The sequence below is a fragment of the Saccharomyces mikatae genome, assembly GCF_947241705.1.
Source record: "Saccharomyces mikatae IFO 1815 strain IFO1815 genome assembly, chromosome: 14".
Lineage (NCBI taxonomy): Eukaryota > Fungi > Ascomycota > Saccharomycetes > Saccharomycetales > Saccharomycetaceae > Saccharomyces > Saccharomyces mikatae.
In genome coordinates, this window is record NC_079269.1 from 539882 (window position 1) to 558480 (window position 18599).

At 37.4% G+C, this 18599-nt stretch overlaps 9 protein-coding genes and 2 non-coding genes across 11 annotated transcripts; 7 read left to right on the forward strand and 4 right to left on the reverse strand.

Moving 5' to 3' along the window:
* Positions 1-2: 2 nt before the first annotated feature.
* Positions 3-470, reverse strand: SMKI14G2690 (uncharacterized protein; the record flags this gene model as incomplete). Its single annotated transcript, XM_056225345.1, has 1 exon — positions 3-470. The coding sequence occupies one exon, from the start codon at positions 468-470 to the stop codon at positions 3-5; it is 468 nt and encodes a 155-aa protein (XP_056079173.1).
* Positions 471-1211: 741 nt separating this feature from the next.
* SFB2 (COPII subunit SFB2) lies at positions 1212-3851 on the reverse strand (the record flags this gene model as incomplete). The annotated part of the gene is made up of 1 exon (XM_056225346.1): positions 1212-3851. The coding sequence occupies one exon, from the start codon at positions 3849-3851 to the stop codon at positions 1212-1214; it is 2640 nt and encodes an 879-aa protein (XP_056079174.1).
* Positions 3852-4096: 245 nt separating this feature from the next.
* Positions 4097-5743, forward strand: ALG11 (alpha-1,2-mannosyltransferase ALG11; the record flags this gene model as incomplete). The annotated part of the gene is made up of 1 exon (XM_056225347.1): positions 4097-5743. One exon carries the CDS (start codon positions 4097-4099, stop codon positions 5741-5743), a length of 1647 nt encoding a protein of 548 aa, XP_056079175.1.
* Positions 5744-5833: 90 nt separating this feature from the next.
* SLM2 (phosphatidylinositol 4,5-bisphosphate-binding protein) lies at positions 5834-7804 on the reverse strand (the record flags this gene model as incomplete). Its single annotated transcript, XM_056225348.1, has 1 exon — positions 5834-7804. The coding sequence occupies one exon, from the start codon at positions 7802-7804 to the stop codon at positions 5834-5836; it is 1971 nt and encodes a 656-aa protein (XP_056079176.1).
* Positions 7805-8221: 417 nt separating this feature from the next.
* Positions 8222-8749, forward strand: SMKI14G2730 (uncharacterized protein; the record flags this gene model as incomplete). Its single annotated transcript, XM_056225349.1, has 1 exon — positions 8222-8749. The coding sequence occupies one exon, from the start codon at positions 8222-8224 to the stop codon at positions 8747-8749; it is 528 nt and encodes a 175-aa protein (XP_056079177.1).
* A 142-nt stretch (positions 8750-8891) lies between these two features.
* Positions 8892-10907, forward strand: LAP2 (bifunctional aminopeptidase/epoxide hydrolase; the record flags this gene model as incomplete). Its single annotated transcript, XM_056225350.1, has 1 exon — positions 8892-10907. The coding sequence occupies one exon, from the start codon at positions 8892-8894 to the stop codon at positions 10905-10907; it is 2016 nt and encodes a 671-aa protein (XP_056079178.1).
* A 433-nt stretch (positions 10908-11340) lies between these two features.
* On the forward strand, positions 11341-11817 carry YIP3 (Yip3p; the record flags this gene model as incomplete). Its single annotated transcript, XM_056225351.1, has 1 exon — positions 11341-11817. The coding sequence occupies one exon, from the start codon at positions 11341-11343 to the stop codon at positions 11815-11817; it is 477 nt and encodes a 158-aa protein (XP_056079179.1).
* Positions 11818-13009: 1192 nt separating this feature from the next.
* On the forward strand, positions 13010-13114 carry Smki_14.trna7P. The gene is made up of 2 exons: positions 13010-13045; positions 13079-13114. It is a non-coding gene; the product is annotated as a tRNA-Pro (tRNA).
* Positions 13115-14054: 940 nt separating this feature from the next.
* BOP3 (Bop3p) lies at positions 14055-15239 on the forward strand (the record flags this gene model as incomplete). The annotated part of the gene is made up of 1 exon (XM_056225353.1): positions 14055-15239. One exon carries the CDS (start codon positions 14055-14057, stop codon positions 15237-15239), a length of 1185 nt encoding a protein of 394 aa, XP_056079180.1.
* Positions 15240-15414: 175 nt separating this feature from the next.
* Positions 15415-17937, reverse strand: COG6 (Golgi transport complex subunit COG6; the record flags this gene model as incomplete). The annotated part of the gene is made up of 1 exon (XM_056225354.1): positions 15415-17937. One exon carries the CDS (start codon positions 17935-17937, stop codon positions 15415-15417), a length of 2523 nt encoding a protein of 840 aa, XP_056079181.1.
* Positions 17938-18512: 575 nt separating this feature from the next.
* Positions 18513-18585, forward strand: Smki_14.trna8T. Its single transcript has one exon. It is a non-coding gene; the product is annotated as a tRNA-Thr (tRNA).
* Positions 18586-18599: the final 14 nt, after the last annotated feature.

Consider the following 18599-nt stretch of genomic DNA (forward strand, 5'->3'; position numbering starts at 1 on the left):
GGTCATTCAGTCCTAAATTTAGGAGTACTCCCAGCATTCGCCAGTGGGTTCAAAACCTTTTTCTTGTTTTTCTTTCCACCACGCTTATGAAACTTCTTCTTCAACATTTTTTTTATCTCACGAGCTTTAGCATCACGCTCCTTGGTTCTTTCAAGTGCCAATTTCTTGGCTGCGCGTTGTTTTTGGCCAGGTCTTCTTTTCTTAATCTTCAAATCCTTTTGCTGCTGTAATTCTATTTCCGCATTATGCTTCTGCAGATCTATTATTTTACCCTGGCAATAAGGCCATTTATCACGGACACGTAGATCATCTGCCAAAATCTTTGTACTTTCTTCTATTATTGTGTCGGAATCAACAGAGCTCTTAAGAAATTGTAATCTTTGTTCTGCGGAGTAATTTGCAAAGTAATATTCGTCAGGCCTTTTTTGGTTAATTATTTCCTCTTCAGGCTCCTTTAGTGAAATCTTCATCAAATTTACTTCAGCTTGTGCCGCATTCTTTCCTTCATTTTGTGAACCTTGGTCTTTCTGAGGAGTGCAATGCGACTCTTCAAAAACACCAAACGAGAACAGTGGAAATTCATATTCTTCTTGTTTTTCTTCTTGTTGTTCATGTGCATTGTTATCACTTGATTTAGGGTCTGATGACGAGTCAGTTCTCTCAACTTCAACAAATTCAAACTCAGTTGGCGGTGCTAACACTTCTGCATCCTCATCATTATTGCTACCATTATTATTGTAATCTTCATCTTCTGCTATTTCTTCTCCTTCATTATAAAGATCCTTTCTCGATACTCTGCAAAAATAATCAAAATACTCAATGATATTGGTTGAAATGTTAGTAAAAAAATAATATGGAAAGCTAAAAAATGGTATCCTAAGTCAATACATACACTCTAAGTTCAGACATTTTTATGTTGAGCTCCAATACGTTCCATTAGAAGTAATTTCTTCATTTGCAAAAATGAAACTAATCGTTAGAAGTAATTTAGTTTTTTTTTTTTGGTACTGATGCGATGACTTGAAAACATTCGCCATGACATATTATGAAGAAACAATAGCATTTCTACAGTAAACAACCATTTACATAGAAGAGTAGGAGCGCTACATAATTTTCCTTTTATTTCTATCTGTTCTGTATATTAGTATCTACATATTAGGATCAAGGAGTATACATGTTCTAGAATTACAGAGAATGAAGAAAGAAGATTTTCATCTGTTGATCGTAGTTTTCATACTTTGCAAATATTCTCTATAACTAGCACAATTCAAAACCTTGTCTTCAACAAGGGTGCTTGACGCCCATAACCTTAAAGAGGCCATCTCACGTTCAGAAGTTATGTTTGCGGGTTCGTTAATAGATGGCCCTCTTATTATATACAACGATGGGAAAGTAATCGTATCATTGTTTTCCCTAACATTACTGATTATATTTCTTAATCTTTCGTTGAATGGTGAATCGTTCAAAAGAGGAAGTTCGCTTTTCCCTACAGGAATATTCGAGATGGTATCAATGCTAAATACATCTCTCAGTAACTCAGGAACTGCATCTCCGCCGACCCATAAAAACAATTCCGCGGAATTATCAATTAGGTACAAGCCGTATCTTTCAAAAAGAGATATGGTAGCGTTGATAGGTTCAGGCAGAACTGTTTTTCCTTTAACGTTGGGTAGGCCAACTTCGTCGGGTATATCGTGTAGAGAGTAAACTGTTGGATAAATGCTCTTTATCAGATAATGAAGTGGCTCCGTTTCCAATTTATTTAGGGCACTTGCACGGTAATCGCTCGGAACAACGCCAGATCTGAAGGCTATATGTTTACTCAGCGCATTCATCAATAGGGGCAACATTCTCAAGTTTGCACATAAGTTAAGTGAGGTTACTGAATTAACATTAGACATTGATATTTCCTTTTTGTAGGCAATCAGAATATCTTGGAGCGATTTTGTAATGAAATCCCTTGCTGAGTGCATGCTTGAGTTCAGAGCCTTAGACACTGCGTTTTGTGTGATAAAATCAGTAATGGCTAGTTGGTCAGCGGATGCAAACACGTCCCTAGCAGATTCGGTTGTTGGCAGGGCTAAAGTCATGACCCTGATTCTACGCTCACCTGTGTTTAAAGTCAACAATGTTGATACTTGCAAGTAGCAATATTCTGTAGTTAATGAATCTTCGATCGATATTCCGAAAAGATAAGATTGATCTCTAGGCATAGTGGAAAAAGCACATAAATCAGAAGACCTGTTGAAAAAATGGCCAAAAAATGATGTAGCTCTCAAGCCAGTAGAACCGCGGACCCTCATGACCGTCTCCATTGAAATATCCATGGATAAATGTCTTGATAATTCTCTAGTAAATTTAGTAACATCGTTTAAACTGGTAGCATTAAAGCCAGGGTAGAAGTGTGTTTGACCACCAGAAAAACGGCCCAGGTGTGATAGCGTTGCAACGTCCATATATTCCTCAGATGCCAGAAACATGTCGACTGTTATTTGCAATTTGCTACACTCAATCGTGAATGTTTTATAAAAAGAGTCGTTACACGATAGTAGTTGAGAGCTTTCTTTCGCTGTATTTAGTACTCCTTGCTCATTTCTTTTCTTCAATTTTCCAGTGCCAGTATTTGGCAGAGTTGATGAAATAACTTCGACTTTCCCTCCGGTCCCTTTTATCAAGCTCGAAGCAGCTTCCAGCGCGGGCCCAAGTGCAAACCCACTACTACGTGTATCTTGGAAAATTTCAGGTATCTTTTTTAACAGTTTTTCAAGATTCTTTCTACAGTACTTCAATGGAACTACTAACTCATCACTTGGCATCGGCAAAAATGGTTCGTCCAAATCGCCAATATCAAACATTTGGACTGTCTCTGAACAATCATCTTCCTCATCTTCTTCGCTGCTGTCGTCTTCGTCTTCTTCTCCATTATCTTCATCTGATTCTTCATCATCTGATTCTTCATAATCATCATCTAAAGGAACGTAGAAATAGTGAAGGCTATGATCAACACATATGATGGAAACTCTAGTCCTTCCATCATGGTTTGGTAAAAATTCCAAGTTTTCCAAAATGGTTCTCGCAGAAGTCGCCAATAAACCATTTTTAATGGTATTTTGAGAAACATCTAGAACAAATACATAAACAGATGGTGGGGGTTCTCTAATAGAATACTCTACAGGTGCCAAATATTCTACAACAGAATTTTTGATTTCATTTCTTTCGTACCTGTTGATTGGCGCGCCTTGTAAGTTTTGATCAAAGCCAAATGGCACGTCATTCTTGAAACGGCATATATTGCATTGCCATTTTCTCCCTTGGTTAATGAAAGTGACAAATGGATTCATATATGAACGACAACGGCGACAACGGACAATTACCCCGTCAGTATTTAATGGTACCTGGTTTTCCGAATCTTGCAGGTGTAAGTATGGTTTAATCACAATGCCGAACGGCAATTTCGTTTTCTTCAATAGAGAGCTTGTTTTTGGCACTGTATTCAAAGTAGATCTGAAATATTGGCAGGGAACATTTATTGATTCAGACGGAGTTACAATGTTATCTTGAGAGATGATGATTGGAGGTGGTGGTAAAGATAAATCACGAATTGGAGGAGGTAACTCTGTAAATAAATCCACAGGGTATAGTTGGTTAACCACTTTCCCCGCAGCAGGATATTGATTATTGGACATTGGTTGTGTGAAGGAGTAAGCATTGTCGTTCAATTGCACATTACCCATTGTATATGCTGTCTGATCGATCTGTTGTTGAACTTGCTGTTGCTCTGCAACTACTGGCACGCTCGTAGCATAAGGCACCTGGACTTGAGGGTATACCCTTCTCTTATGGTGGGACATGATTCACTGGAGTTATTAGTCATTAACAAGAGGAGCTATATTAGGAAAATGTACTCAGACAATAACGAAGATCCTTTTAACTGATGTATCTTTCATCATTGTCATCGCTATATCTTGGTCCTTCGGGTAAGATGATGGAAAAGTAAAAAGTTCAATAAATCAACTATAAGACTGAGCTGTTAATAAGGTGGAAGAAGATGTTGGAATCCATGTGCAAACACATGTTCGAGTAATTCCAAGTCAAAATGGATAGTGCTTGGACAGGCTACAACTTTAAAGGGGTTGGATCGCGTTTGGGGTTAAAAAAATATGCAGTATCGTGCTTGATAATAGCATATGGGCTAATAAAGGTTTCCACGTGGATCTTTTGTCAATGGGTGTATTCCAATTTAAATCCGTTCTCCAAAAAATCCTCACTGCTGAGAAGAGCGACTGCTTCCTGCGGGGAGAAGAATATCAAAGTTTTTGGGTTTTTCCATCCGTATTGTAATGCTGGTGGTGGTGGGGAGAAAGTACTGTGGAAGGCTGTAGATATTACTTTGAGGAAAGATCCCAAGAACGTTATTGTCATTTATTCTGGTGATTTTGTAGGTGGAGAGAATGTTACTTCGGAGAATATTTTGAACGATGTGAAGGTGAAGTTCGACTATGATTTGGATTCAGACAGAATATTCTTCATTTCTTTGAGATTAAGGTACTTGGTGGATTCTTCGACGTGGAAGCATTTCACCTTGATTGGGCAAGCCATTGGATCGATGCTACTGGCTTTCGAATCTATTATACAATGTCCACCTGATATATGGATTGATTCAATGGGATATCCTTTCAGCTATCCTATCGTGGCTAAGTTTTTGAGGAGAATTCCCATTGTCACATATACACATTATCCAATAATGTCAAAGGACATGCTAAATAAACTGTTTAAAATGCCCAAAAAGAGTATAAACGTCTATGGTAAAATATTGTACTGGAAAATCTTTATGTTAATTTATCAATCCATTGGCTCCAAAATTGATATTGTTATAACCAACTCAACATGGACCAATAACCATATAAAGAAAATCTGGCAATCTAGTACATGTAAAATCATATATCCCCCATGTTCTACTGAAAAGTTAGTCGATTGGAAGCAAAAATTTGGCCGTTCTTCGGGGGAGAGGTTAGGTCAAGCAATTGTGTTGGCACAATATCGTCCTGAGAAACGTCATAAGTTAATCATTGAGTCCTACGCAACCTTTTTGAAAAAACTACCGGATTCTGTACCCCCAATTAAGTTGATAATGGTGGGGTCCACTAGATCTAAGCAAGATGAAGATTACGTTAAAAGTTTACAAGATTGGGCTGAGAATGATTTGAAAATTCCTAAAGCTTTGATATCATTTGAGAAGAATTTATCTTTTGATAAGATAGAAATATTACTAAATAAATCTACATTCGGTATCAATGCCATGTGGAATGAGCACTTTGGAATTGCGATTGTAGAATATATGGCTTCTGGTTTGATCCCCATAGTTCATGCCTCGGCCGGTCCATTGTTGGATATAGTCATTCCATGGAGCTCTGACGGAAATACTAAAAAAGTTGTGCCGCAATGGGAGCTACAAAAGGACTACTTTGCTACTTATAAAGATGACGGTAAAACCACTGGTTTTTTCTTCAAGGAACGGAGTGATCCTGATTATGATACAGCCAAGGATCCCTCAAGATACTCTAATTTGGCTGAACTATTCCTACAAGTAACGAGATTAGACAATGACTGCCTTAAAGTGATAAGTTCAAGAAATCAACGGTATTCGTTGTATAAATTTTCAGATTTGAAGTTTGATAAAGATTGGGAAGATTTTGTGCTGAATCCTATCGGTAAACTATTAGAAGAAGAAGAAAGAGGCTGATGTGATGTAAAAATAAAACTCCCATTTTGGGATGACTTATATATAACATTACATACAAACTAAGGCGTTAATATAATATTGGTTAACTTTTTACAGCTGATTACTCTTGCTCGGGGAATCTACATTCTCGATATAAAATTCAGGGATTCTATTCTGAATTTGGGAATCATTTGTCTCCGGTATCGATGAGGTGGTATTCGTTACTGTCAAATTGTCTAGCTTCGGGATAGAATTTAGAGGAAAATTGCTACTGCTTATATCATCAGACTTTGTGTTTTGGTCATCAGTTGCCTGAAAAGTTACGCTTTGCATGGAGTCCTCTTTATTCTTGTAATTAGCTTTAGATAGCCTGGTGACTTTATTCACAAATTTGCATTTGTCGTCATAGTTGGGTAAACTTGATAAGGCTTTAATATTTTCAAACCATCCTATCATATCTTCATAAGAATCTACTTTAAATACCCAATTATGGCCTCGATGTATTAGTCCATTAGAATTCGTATGCAATATAAACTTGTTATTGCCTTGCTCAGAGTTAGATTTTGTCTTTTTGGAATGCTCAGTAACTGTACATTCAACTAATGGTATTGACATTAACGGCGCAGTAAACTTATGCTTATCCGGTGTCTTGAATTCATGCAAAAAACTTGGAGTAAGAACATAAAACCCACGTGAATATGATTTTAAAAATTTTGATCTTTTCTCGAGAAATCCAGATCTAACTTCGAAAGTAAACGGATCATTTTGATTGCTGTACGATATCTCCTTGAATTTCCTCATCGGCAAATTTGGTGGTACAAAACTTGAAATATTCCTTAGGATGAAACTATCCCATTCAAGATTTGCATTTTTGTTCAATATTGTAGAATCTAGCTTGGAGATTACCGAGTCAAACACAATTTGGGCTTCTTTGCCAAGAATTCTAGCATAACTAGTCAATCCGTTTTGTATCTCCATTACGACGACATTCTCTAACTGAGCCCCTGAATGTTGCAGGTTATCGAATGCTTCATGTAAATAGTTTTCTTCTACCAACTGTCTTTTAATTTGTTTTTCCAATTGCAGTTTTATCAGAAAAGGATCGCTCTTTGGTGCACCTAATTTACATTCTTTTAAGGATTCATTGAAAAGCTTAATAAAATGTTTAGTTTGCTGTAATTCTTTATTACAGGAATTCTTAAAGTCTGATTGCAAAGCTTTAATTTCTTTGATTTTAACTAGTAAATCTCTTCTCAAGTCTTCTAGTCTAGGTATAATTTCACTGGTCAACTCTTTAGAACTTTTCAACGCTAAGGAAGCCAGATTCTCGTGATATTTGGCTAGCATGGTAGGCAAATCTTGGATGGACCCACTCCCTAATGGTAAAAAATATTTCTGCAAAGACTTGTCCTCATTGGAGCTCGGCTGATATTGGTTTTCAATGCTGAAAAAAGGGAATTGAACAGCATGAGACAATCTCAGTTGCTGCCTAACTATTTCGTCCTGTATTGATGCCGTCTCAGACAGATATACCAAGAGAGAACGTATGACATTCCTCCATGCAGAAAACCTGGCAGATAATACGTCCGTGGGTTGCGCCGAAGTGGGTATCAGTGTGACAAGTGGCGACCTCGGATCGTTTTGAATGGAGTTATACTGTTTTGGGTGGTTATGTAGTGACATCCTTGGCATGGCCAGAATGGAAGTGTCAGTGAGTGAACCCACGTTGCCGACATCGTTGTTATTAGTATTATTAGTTTGAGAAGGGGGAATATTATTAGAGTTCAAAGAGTGCGTCATGTTGGTGCCAGCCGCAGCATCGACCGTCAAATTTTGTCGATCCTGCTCATACGCATTCAAATGCGCCTGAATAGTAGGATCAGAAGTGATGGTGTCGATAGGGTATGGAATAGAGTTGCGTTGAGCGAGAGATGAGGGTAGTGACAAAGGCATGTTGTGGTTCTGTGGTTGCTGCGGTTGATAAGCTGGACTAGAATGGCCCGACCTCATCCTGCCTTCCGGTTGCTTATGTTGACTCTTAAGGTCGAGGGAGGCTCTTGCACTGTTCAGTTGATAAGACATAGTGCAATGGGCGGCTGAGCAAAGCGTATGGTGCTCTCCTAAACCTTTGTTTGTGTGGTCACTCTCCTCATGTAGAAGGTTGCATCGTGTTTAAATTCAAGAACGCGGCGTGACCCGGAAAAGAGGCACATAATTGGCTTATGACTACTATAACTGTAGGTTTTTTCACCAACATCGCACCATTAGGATACTATACTGGCATTGTGTGCATTCAAGAACTCCAAACGGCACACGTATCTGCTTAGTGTGTTATTCTATGACGATTTTTATCTGACCGAAGTGTGTACTATATTTACTTCTACTTTTGGTATTTTTTTCGCCAAATGGAGGCACGATCAAGAAAGCTGCTTCCATCTGAATTATTTACATAGATACACTGTTTATACGGGGCACACAATGTGACAATTCCTGCATATCATGCCAAAGGAGCACGTACCAAGGAAGTCATTTGGCAAATTGTTTAAAAGCAAAGCTACAGCTGTAGATGGGAATAGATCACAGGATACAATAGGAACTGCTAATCGACTGCGGAAGCTACTATGCAAAAGTAAAATAAAGCAGCAATTAGTGCCGGCTGAACCTCAGTGCAGAATTCCTGGCCATTTTAGGGACGGACGAAAGGTGCAAGTCGAAAAGTTTGCGTATAACGGTGCACCACAAACAGTGCCATCCACTCTTAATATCAACAAAAGGTATGTTCACTATGATATCAGCACCAAGCCTTTGATTGTGATGCTTGCAATCTCAATCGTATTTCTCGGCTGTCTCCTGGTACTCAAGGACATCATCATCCAATCCTCGCAAAACATTTTGAGTATTTCCAAATGGAAAATCATAGGGGCCTCGTTTACTGGCACGCCCTATACAGGTCTACTCATGGAGCTCGTTGTCACTGTGCTTTCACCATTGTCTGCTGTATCGTCTTGGCTGTCATTCATCTTTTGACATAATCCGTCTTTATTTTCCGGGGCCATTACCTATGGAAAATCATGTTGTGACTTTTTTTCCTTCCACTTTTTTAATTAACTTATATAACGCCTCTTGTATAGTTTTCCCTATATATTGGGTTGTCTTGGTGTTCTAATTGATGTTCTTAACCCCCACCTTCACTGGTTACTCTAAATTTATTCAGCAGTCTTCACTTCAGTTGCGAGGACTATTTACCGTAATCTCAAGAAGTATACACACTCCAGTCTCGTACAATATGTTGCCTCTTTCAATTGAACAGAGAAGACCCACCTGCTCCCCCGAGTACGATCAGTCTACCTTATCAAACTACAAGTACTTCACAGTTCTCCACACAGATTTGAACTTATCCGTTTCCTTCGACAAATCTGCTATTTCAGGGAGTGTAACATTCCAGTTGAAAAAACTGTACGAAGATAAAAAGAAAACGGGAGAACTTCATCTAGATACATCCTATTTGAATATTTTGGATGTCCAGATTGACGGCTCGAAAACTGATTTCGAAATTGAGCAAAGAAAGGAACCATTGGGCTCCAGACTGGTTATCAAAAATTCCTCCTGCAACGATAAGTTCAACTTGATTATTCAATTTTGTACAACTGATAAGTGCACTGCTTTGCAATGGTTGAACAGCAAGCAAACCAAGGGCGGTAAACCGTATGTATTTTCACAACTGGAAGCCATTCATGCAAGATCGTTGTTTCCCTGTTTTGATACTCCCTCTGTGAAATCTACTTTCACTGCGTCCATTGAATCCCCACTACCTGTAGTCTTTTCAGGTATCAGGACCAAAAGTTCAAACAAAAATACTAGTATTTACAACTTTGAACAAAAGGTTCCTATTCCCGCTTACTTAATTGGTATTGCCTCTGGTGATTTGACTAGTGCACCAATCGGTCCTCGTTCTACCGTCTACGCAGAACCATTTCGTCTGAAAGATTGTCAATGGGAATTTGAAAATGATGTAGAGAAATTTATTCAAACTGCCGAGAAAATCATCTTTGATTATGAATGGGGCACATATGATATCTTGATCAACGTTGATTCTTATCCTTATGGAGGTATGGAATCCCCAAATATGACATTTGCTACGCCTACGTTGATTGCCCATGACAAATCAAATATAGATGTCATTGCCCATGAACTTGCTCACTCATGGTCTGGTAATCTTGTGACCAACTGTTCTTGGAATCATTTTTGGTTGAATGAAGGTTGGACTGTTTACCTAGAAAGAAGAATAATAGGTGCTATTCATGGTGAGCCAACAAGACATTTCAGTGCTCTGATTGGTTGGAGTGATTTACAGAATTCCATTGCTTCCATGAAAGATCCAGAAAGATTTTCTACTTTGGTGCAAAACTTGAACGATAATACAGACCCTGACGATGCTTTTTCCAGTGTTCCATACGAGAAAGGGTTTAACCTACTTTTTCACCTAGAAACTGTCTTGGGCGGTAAGGCTGAATTTGATCCATTTATCAGAAGCTATTTCAGGAAGTTTGCCAAGAAATCTTTGGATACTTTCCAGTTTTTGGACACTTTATATGAGTTCTACCCTGAAAAAAAGGAGATATTAGACTCCGTAGATTGGGAAACTTGGTTGTACAAACCAGGTATGCCACCAAGGCCTCATTTCATCACCGCTTTGGCAGATAACGTTTATCAATTGGCTGACAAGTGGGTCGAAATGGCACAGAATTTGAACACTACAGAAGAGTTCCGCTCTGAATTCAACTCTGTCGATGTTAAAGATTTCAACTCGAACCAATTAGTTTTGTTTTTGGAGACTTTAACTCAAAATGGTCATTCTAGCAAAAAACCAAGAAGTTTTGATTGGGCGGAGTTCCCTGTAGCATCCAAGGCGCTGTTAGACATCTATCAAGATAAGATTGTTGAGTCACAAAACGCTGAAGTCGTTTTCAAGATGTTCAAATTCCTCATCTTTGCTAAGCTTCAAGAAACTTATAAGCACTTAGCTGATTGGTTGGGGACTGTAGGTAGAATGAAGTTTGTCCGTCCTGGTTATAGACTATTAAACTCTGTGGACCGTCAACTGGCTGTGGCCACTTTTGAAAAATATAAGGACGCGTACCACCCAATTTGTAAAGCTCTTGTGAAGCAAGATTTAGGACTTTGAAAAGCGGCGTGTCAGGCAATAAGCACGTAAATAAGTAAATATAACTAACTGGCTGATGAGCATTTCCTGGTTCTTCCTCCATTATCAATTCTTATATGTGGCGGAGCGTAGTGTCGTGCGATACGAAGCCTTCATTTTTGTCACATACATTCGAGGCGAAAGGAAAAAAAAGAATAATAACAACGAATATAAGAATGATTCGGGAGCTTTGAATTACTTTTGGTACTGTAGGACTCTTTAATTCTAATTTTGGGACAACCTATCCTCAGACACGCATAGAACAGCATCGAAATACTCGCAAAATGAACCAGCTAGGGGCTTTAGCAGTAAGTAAAAAGTATTAAACATATTTACATCATTGTGAGCATCATATTAACACGTTTTTATTTTCCTTTTTCTGTAGCAAGTTTCACGTTTCACTCAAAACTTTTCCATGGAAAATATCAAGAGTGAGTTTCAATCATTGCAATCTAAATTAGGAACCCTTCGCACCCCGCAAGAGTTTTTCAATTTTAAAAAAGTTTCCAAACCCCAAAATTTCGGGGAAGTCCAGTCTAGAGTTGCTTATAATGTAAAGTATTTCTCCAGCAACTATGGTTTGATCATCGGTTGTTTGAGCATCTACACATTGCTGACTAATTTGCTGCTACTGTTTGTTATTGTTTTAGTCATAGCTGGTGTTGTTGGCATAAACAAACTGAAGGGTGAAGAGCTGGTGACTCCATTTGGATCTTTCAAAAGCAGTCAATTATACACTGGATTGATTTGTATAGCTGTCCCAATAGGTTTCTTAGCATCGCCAATCTCAACTTTGCTATGGTTGATCGGTGCTTCTGCTGTCAGCGTTCTCGGACATGCATCATTGATGGAAAAGCCAATTGAAACTGTATTTGACGAAGAAACTGTTTGATAATTTCTGCAAACGCTAGGAAAATGCTACCATCCTTTTCTATTGTATGTTTATTCTTCTTCAGTTTCAATAATTCTTATTTTTTATCCTCTTGTCCGTCTATCTCAGTACGTATTTTATACAGGTGTCATTTATAATTGCAGCCAAACTTCTCTGTTCTTTTGCCTCTAAGATTTACAAATACACTTCTATAGGTTTGTTTATTCTTCCTTGTCTTTTTGCTTTGTTTAACAAAAAATAAATACATCAAGTATGAAAGGCCTAAACGTAAAAATTGTGAAAACACTACATCATCCTAAACGCTCAACCGAAACCATTATCGAACCTATATGAAAACCTCACTACGAGACAAACAAGGTTAAACGGTAAGGCTTTGCCTTCAATGGGTGATAATAAAACGTATAAATATCTGAAAAATCAATCTGTGTTGAAACAGTATATCAGCATCATTATACCATCAACTATGCTTAGATCCCGGGCAGTGAATACTCCTGTTATATCTTTGAGATAATAGTGGAGTTTGATGTAATTGTTGGGATTCCATTTTTTATAAGGCAATAATATTAGGTATGTAGATATACTAGAAGTTCTCCTCAGGGATTTAGGAATCCATAAAAGGGAATCTGCAATTCTACACAATTCTATAAACATTATTATCATCGTTTTATATGTTGTTATTCATTGATCCTATTACATTATCAATCCTTGCGTTTCAGCTTCCACTAATTTAGATGACTATTTCTCATCATTTGCGTCATCTTCTAACACCGTATATGATAATATACTAGTAGTATGACTACTAGTTAGTAGATGATAGTTGATTTATATTACAACAATCTTAAGATGAGATACGTCAGTATGACAATACATCATTCTAAACGTTCATAAAACACATATGAAATAATCTTATAACGAAACGAACAGATTGAACAACATAAGGTAAAACTCTGCTTTTCCGAGCTGAACTGATCAAATGTATAAATATCTGAACAATTAGTTAGATCCGAGATTCCGCGCTTCCACTATTTAGTATAAACCATATCTTATATAATATATAGGATAAGTAACATCCCGTAAATTAAGTTGATAAGTCGTTTTGACAATAAGTTACTTCCCTAAGATAGTATATTAGGATTGTCAAGACATCCCGGTATTAGTTGAGCCGGTAATTAAACAACTCCAACAAATAATTGGGCGTGTGGTCTAGTGGTATGATTCTCGCTTTGGGCGACTTCCTGATTTAAACAGGAAGACAAAAGCATGCGAGAGGCCCTGGGTTCAATTCCCAGCTCGCCCCATTACTTTTTAAAACTACTGCCTTTTTTAATCTCGTTTTCTACGTTGCATATTTATTCAGGAACCACTTTTCCAATGCTACAACATAGAGAACATATTCCAACATGAACTCGTTAAAACACACATGCACACAACAAGAAAAAGTAATGAAGCCCACATCAAGAAGATTGAATGAAAACCAAATTGAATGCACATAAGGATCTTCTCTTCCTCGCAAGAGTATGCAGTGATATTGCTGATCTAGTTACACTTCCACGCCCTTTTTCGTTTACTTTTCCTGATAAGAAGAATAAACACTTGTCGGATCAATTACTTTTCTCGAAAGGGGATCCCGAACGCTTGCCGGAAAAAAAGTAGCAGCCCTTAAGGGGAGAGCACGGCTCTTGGCATAGTAGAAGACAGGAGGCAGGAGGCAGGAGGCAGGAGAGCACTGGAAACAGATTAGTCGTTAAGTGCACCAAGTTGGGTATAATAGTCTCATCACGTTCTGGGCGAATAGCGCTATTTCTTCTTCGAAGCCGCTTATGCTTCACCCAATGATGTTATGATTTACAACTAAACGTTCTTCTCCGAACCCTTAAAAGCAGGCAAAATTGAGAAATTTTTTTGCTCGTCTTTTTTTTTCTCGTTTCGATTACCTCATTCGGAACTTCTCGAAGAACTCGGGCGAAGAGGGCTAAAGGAAGATTACTGACTATCAATTAAGCCTTGTTTATTTGGCCTCTCTAGTAATTTGTAAATGCTGCATTGGCTTTTTTAAAGGAAAAAAAAAAAGAGAAAGGAAGCGGGAACTAGTCTTGTTGCTTTTTTAGTACAGTTATTGTTTATTCATTTGTTTCTTAACAGCAGCCAACGGCAAAACTTGTGCGTACAGCAGGAAAATAGAGTAGCTAATTATATTACATGGAAAACTTATTAAAATTTGTTAGTGTAGGCAATCAATGAGTACATTTAACAGTTACAGCCAGGCAAAGGAGAGCAACGACAACAGTCATAATAACATCAGTAGAAACAAATCGCTGTTAGATATAATATTCGGTACTAATGTATCGGAGTGGGCTTTCTCTGAAAACGCTTTAATGAAAGCTATGGATTTAAAAATAGAACAAGAAAAAACCAAGCAGCAATACTATAGACTTGAAAATCTGAATCGTTCGATAGAATTGTTCAAGCTTGCTTCCACCTCAGGTGTGCCCATAAATCAAATACATAAACTATTCAATACGGACCATGGCGCACCAACACCTTCACCAATGAAAGCGGATGGCAACCAAGCGCACAACAACACAGAAGGGGCACGATCTTCAGAGCAACTGCCCAAATTAAATGGCTCTATCAAATCTTTGAAACCTTTAAACATGAACACAGTATCTCCAACACCAATGAGTCGACAGCCTTCTCCATACAAATTCCCAGCAGGACCTTCTGTCAATGGCTTACCGCATCCAACAACCATGAGAGCTCAACGAAGAGCTAACTCTCCTGCCAGAATAGGCGCATCCGCAGTGGCTGCATTGAATGATAATATTTCCATAAAGGAGGAAGATGTGGCTAAGCGGATCCCTTCGGGTTCGAAATCACAAGAATCACCTCTAAACAAAAAGTCAGCTTCACTTCATAGCCGTAACCTGTCACTTCCAATAGGAAAGTTTACCAATCCTAATATTCCCTCTACAATGACATCCATACTGAGTTTCAATAGAGATCAGCAGCAACCTCCATCACAACCACCTTCCCAACAGCAACAACAAGACCTTCATACGCACAACTTAAACACTTTACCAAAAAAACCTGGAATGGTTCAAAAAAAACACAGGCGTGCAAGATCAACATCATCTTTTGGAGTGATTGATTTAAGCATTATTGATGAAGCAAAGGAAAAACATCTACAAAGATCGACATCTCCCGTACACTCCAACATGGCAGCGGCACTCACCTCACAGGGCCAACCAAGCGAACCAGATATGAAGGAACAATCGACTATGCCGCAATCAGTTCGTGAAGGACGTCAAATGCATGATGACTTGGATGATAGAACATGTAGTGAGAGCAGCAGTAGAAACGATAGCCCTGTGAGGACCTTCACGAAGGATAATTCTGTGGGCAAGATCTTAAATAGTACTTGAGTGATTGTTATTGTCTTTTGATGTTTCCTTATGTATGTATACACGCATATATTATATAGATACCCGTTGCATACCAATTAAAAAAAGTATATAAATATATGAGATGTTACCATCACTATTCTATGGTTGACGTATCCTTTTATTGACATAATTTACGATAGAGCTTGCTTATCTCTCAGTGATTGATACCAACTAACATGTCAAATTCATCAGTGGAGAAGTTCAAAATTTCAAATACTTGGTCCTTTTTATTTGGATACAAGTGAACAAGTACTTTTCTGAAGATATCATAGAATAGCGATAATTTCTTAAAACATTCATCACATATTTTGTCAGCTATCATTGGTGAAGTCAACCTAGATAGTAAATTACCTTGAACATCAGTTAGTGCCTGAGGTAAATAATCGTTTAATTTGTCATGTACATGTTTTCCAATTGTCTCTAATTCCATTAATGAATTATCCCTCAGAGATAAATACATATCATAATCTAATTCATCCTTCACTGAGTCCACGGGAAATATCATATTCACCAAATTATTATAAAGGTCTAAACCTGTATTCTCAAATAGAAATTTTATTTGCAAAGTCTGCATTTGTTTAGTAAATTCATTCAACATATCACAAATCCAAGTGGAAATCTTTCGGGTATTATCGTCTTGTGCAAAGATCCCTTCAAAAGGTTGAATTCTAGATTTAATTAGATCGAAACAGTTTATCTCTAGGGTTAACAATGACGCTTTTACTTTTTCGTTTTTCTTCGCTAAAGGGAAAGAGCCTTGCAAACGGTTTACTAAAACATTCTTGATCGGTTGTTCTACAATTGTTTGTAGGTTTTCATATGAAAGCAATCTATTGTCTTCTGGTTCTTCATCTTCAGCTGTGTGCGTCTTTTCATAAATTTCAAATAATTCCACTAATTTATTCATATACTCTGATAACCACTCTGGTGGTAGTAAATCATCTGACGAATTCACCGTATCGAAAACAGAGGCTGTTTTCTTGATATACTCCTCATAATATCCAATAATTCTGTTTTTGGAAATGTCTTCCAATGATTTCAAATTATTGATGATAGAACTATCGTCTTGAATACCTTTTCTCTCAAACATGACCCTATAAAGTTTCAATAATCTAACAATTTCGAAATTGATAGTTGGATTTTCTTCAAACCTCACGATCTGTTCAATACGGATACGACAAGAATTAGACAACGATTGAATGACATCGTTCAGTAATTTGTTGTCGATACCGTTCAAAAACGTACCATTCTGTTGAAGTATAGAAGGCGGTGTATCTTTCAAGTTTTCATCCTGGAAGTTAAATAATGACTTCACAAAATCAGCTTCATTTGCAATTATAGAATGAACCGACGCCAATACATCACCAATATATCTAATAGGGTCATGTGCTGATAGTACGATCGGCTTAGAATTAGCTGAATTCATATCAAACTGGGACAAGAATTCATCTAGAATACTTTTGGATCTCAAGGTAGTTACTCTTTTCAAAAACTCATTGAATAATTCTAAATCATTCGACAAAAAAACCAAACTCTTTTGAAAAATGATTAAGTTTTCTTGTTCAGTGGCACCATGGTCGTTCAGTAGGTTTGAAGACGATTCAAAGCTATATAAAAAATCGATCAAAAAATTGAAAATTTTCTTGTTCGTCTTCTGTAAAATTTCATTGACCTCGATGATCAAGGCATTACCAGCACTTAAATTAGGGAGTGTCAGTAAAAAACTTGATTCCTCTTTGATACCGATCACTTTTTTTATTACATTGAAAAAAGTATTGTCAATAGCACCGTTGGTAATTACATCATCTTCTATTTGATTCAAAGTAAATCTATCTCTTATAGACAGTAGTATTTTCTTTTTTAGCTTCAACTGCTCTGCCTTTAAACGATATTGGTCTATTTCTTGGAGTGTCACATTATTCATAGAAACTTTACTAGTCTCATTGGTTAATAAGTTTTCACTTGTTTTTTGTATTCTTTCTACGGAAGATGATAATCGTTTAATTCTTCTGATAATAGGTTTGAATTCCTGAAGCACAGTGATATGTTCCTTTAGTAGTTGAGATTCTAAATCAGTCCTCAATGTCCTTCTTGCCAAAGTTCCCACGTATCCAGGATTCATGAGCTTCTGTTCATCAAGAGACAATCTTTCTTTGTTCTCTTCCAGGATTTTTAGGGATTTTCTCAGCTGAACTGTGGCCTGGTAATTAGTTAGTGTATAATTATTCAATATTTTGGAAAGTTTATTGGAAAGAACCAGGTTTGTGGTGTTTTTACTGGAATCACTTGGCGGAGATACTAACTTTGATAAATCAAGGTTTTTAGATTCATAGTTCGTAAAATTATGAGATTCTTGTTGTGATAACTTTTCACTCAAAGAATTTTGTCCTAACATTCCCTTTGGATTGGGAAGCTGTATTTTATCAATAGAAGACATTGCGTAATGTGTCATTCTTTTATACAGGTCCGTTGTTCCAGAACCATCACTGTCTATTGTCAAAGTTGTATGATTATTGGAATGGTTTTGTAGATTGGGTAATTTAAACTGTATATCGACTTTGCTCAGAGACTGGGATTGTGTATCTGAGGTTAAGTTTAGTCTTGGTTCTGGTTCAGGTAATTCCGCCGTGGCATCATCTGCCATTGCATAAGTTTGATAGTCTACAACAAAATCCATGACTGATAGATCTCACTTGCTCTTTTGTTACAATAGTTTAGAAAGTATTTCATGTGTTAGAAACTTCGTATATGTATATGCTAAAATAACTGTTAACCTTGATGTATATTCATATTAAAAGCGTTATTACACCTGAGGTAAGCAATATGTCGTCAAAGACGGCAGGTAATTAATGACAACAAAAAGCACAAACGCACAGAAAGCTAAAGCATCTACGAGCCGCTGTAAACATTGGCAGGTTCGATCATGTCAACGTGTTAAATCAGAAAAATTGGATACTAGTTACTGAAATTAAATATTGCAGGGTTCGAAGTTTCTCTGTAGATTCACTGTAACGAGTTATATCCCACCTACATGATTTCCAAGTTAGTATCCAGAAAGTAGACCTTCAACTTAACTGCACCTGTTAATTACAGAATTACCAGTCATTCTCCAACTAGAAATATGACCAATTTTGTCATGACACTCCAAATATAATAGCTTTTTAGGTAATCTGTTCACGCATAACAAGTAGTAAAACTGTGTTTTTAAAGAATCAAATTATCCACTTCTCCCCTCGGTTTTCAATAATAAGAGCTTCTATGGCCAAGTTGGTAAGGCGCCACACTAGTAATGTGGAGATCATCGGTTCAACTCCGATTGGAAGCATTTTTTCCATCAGC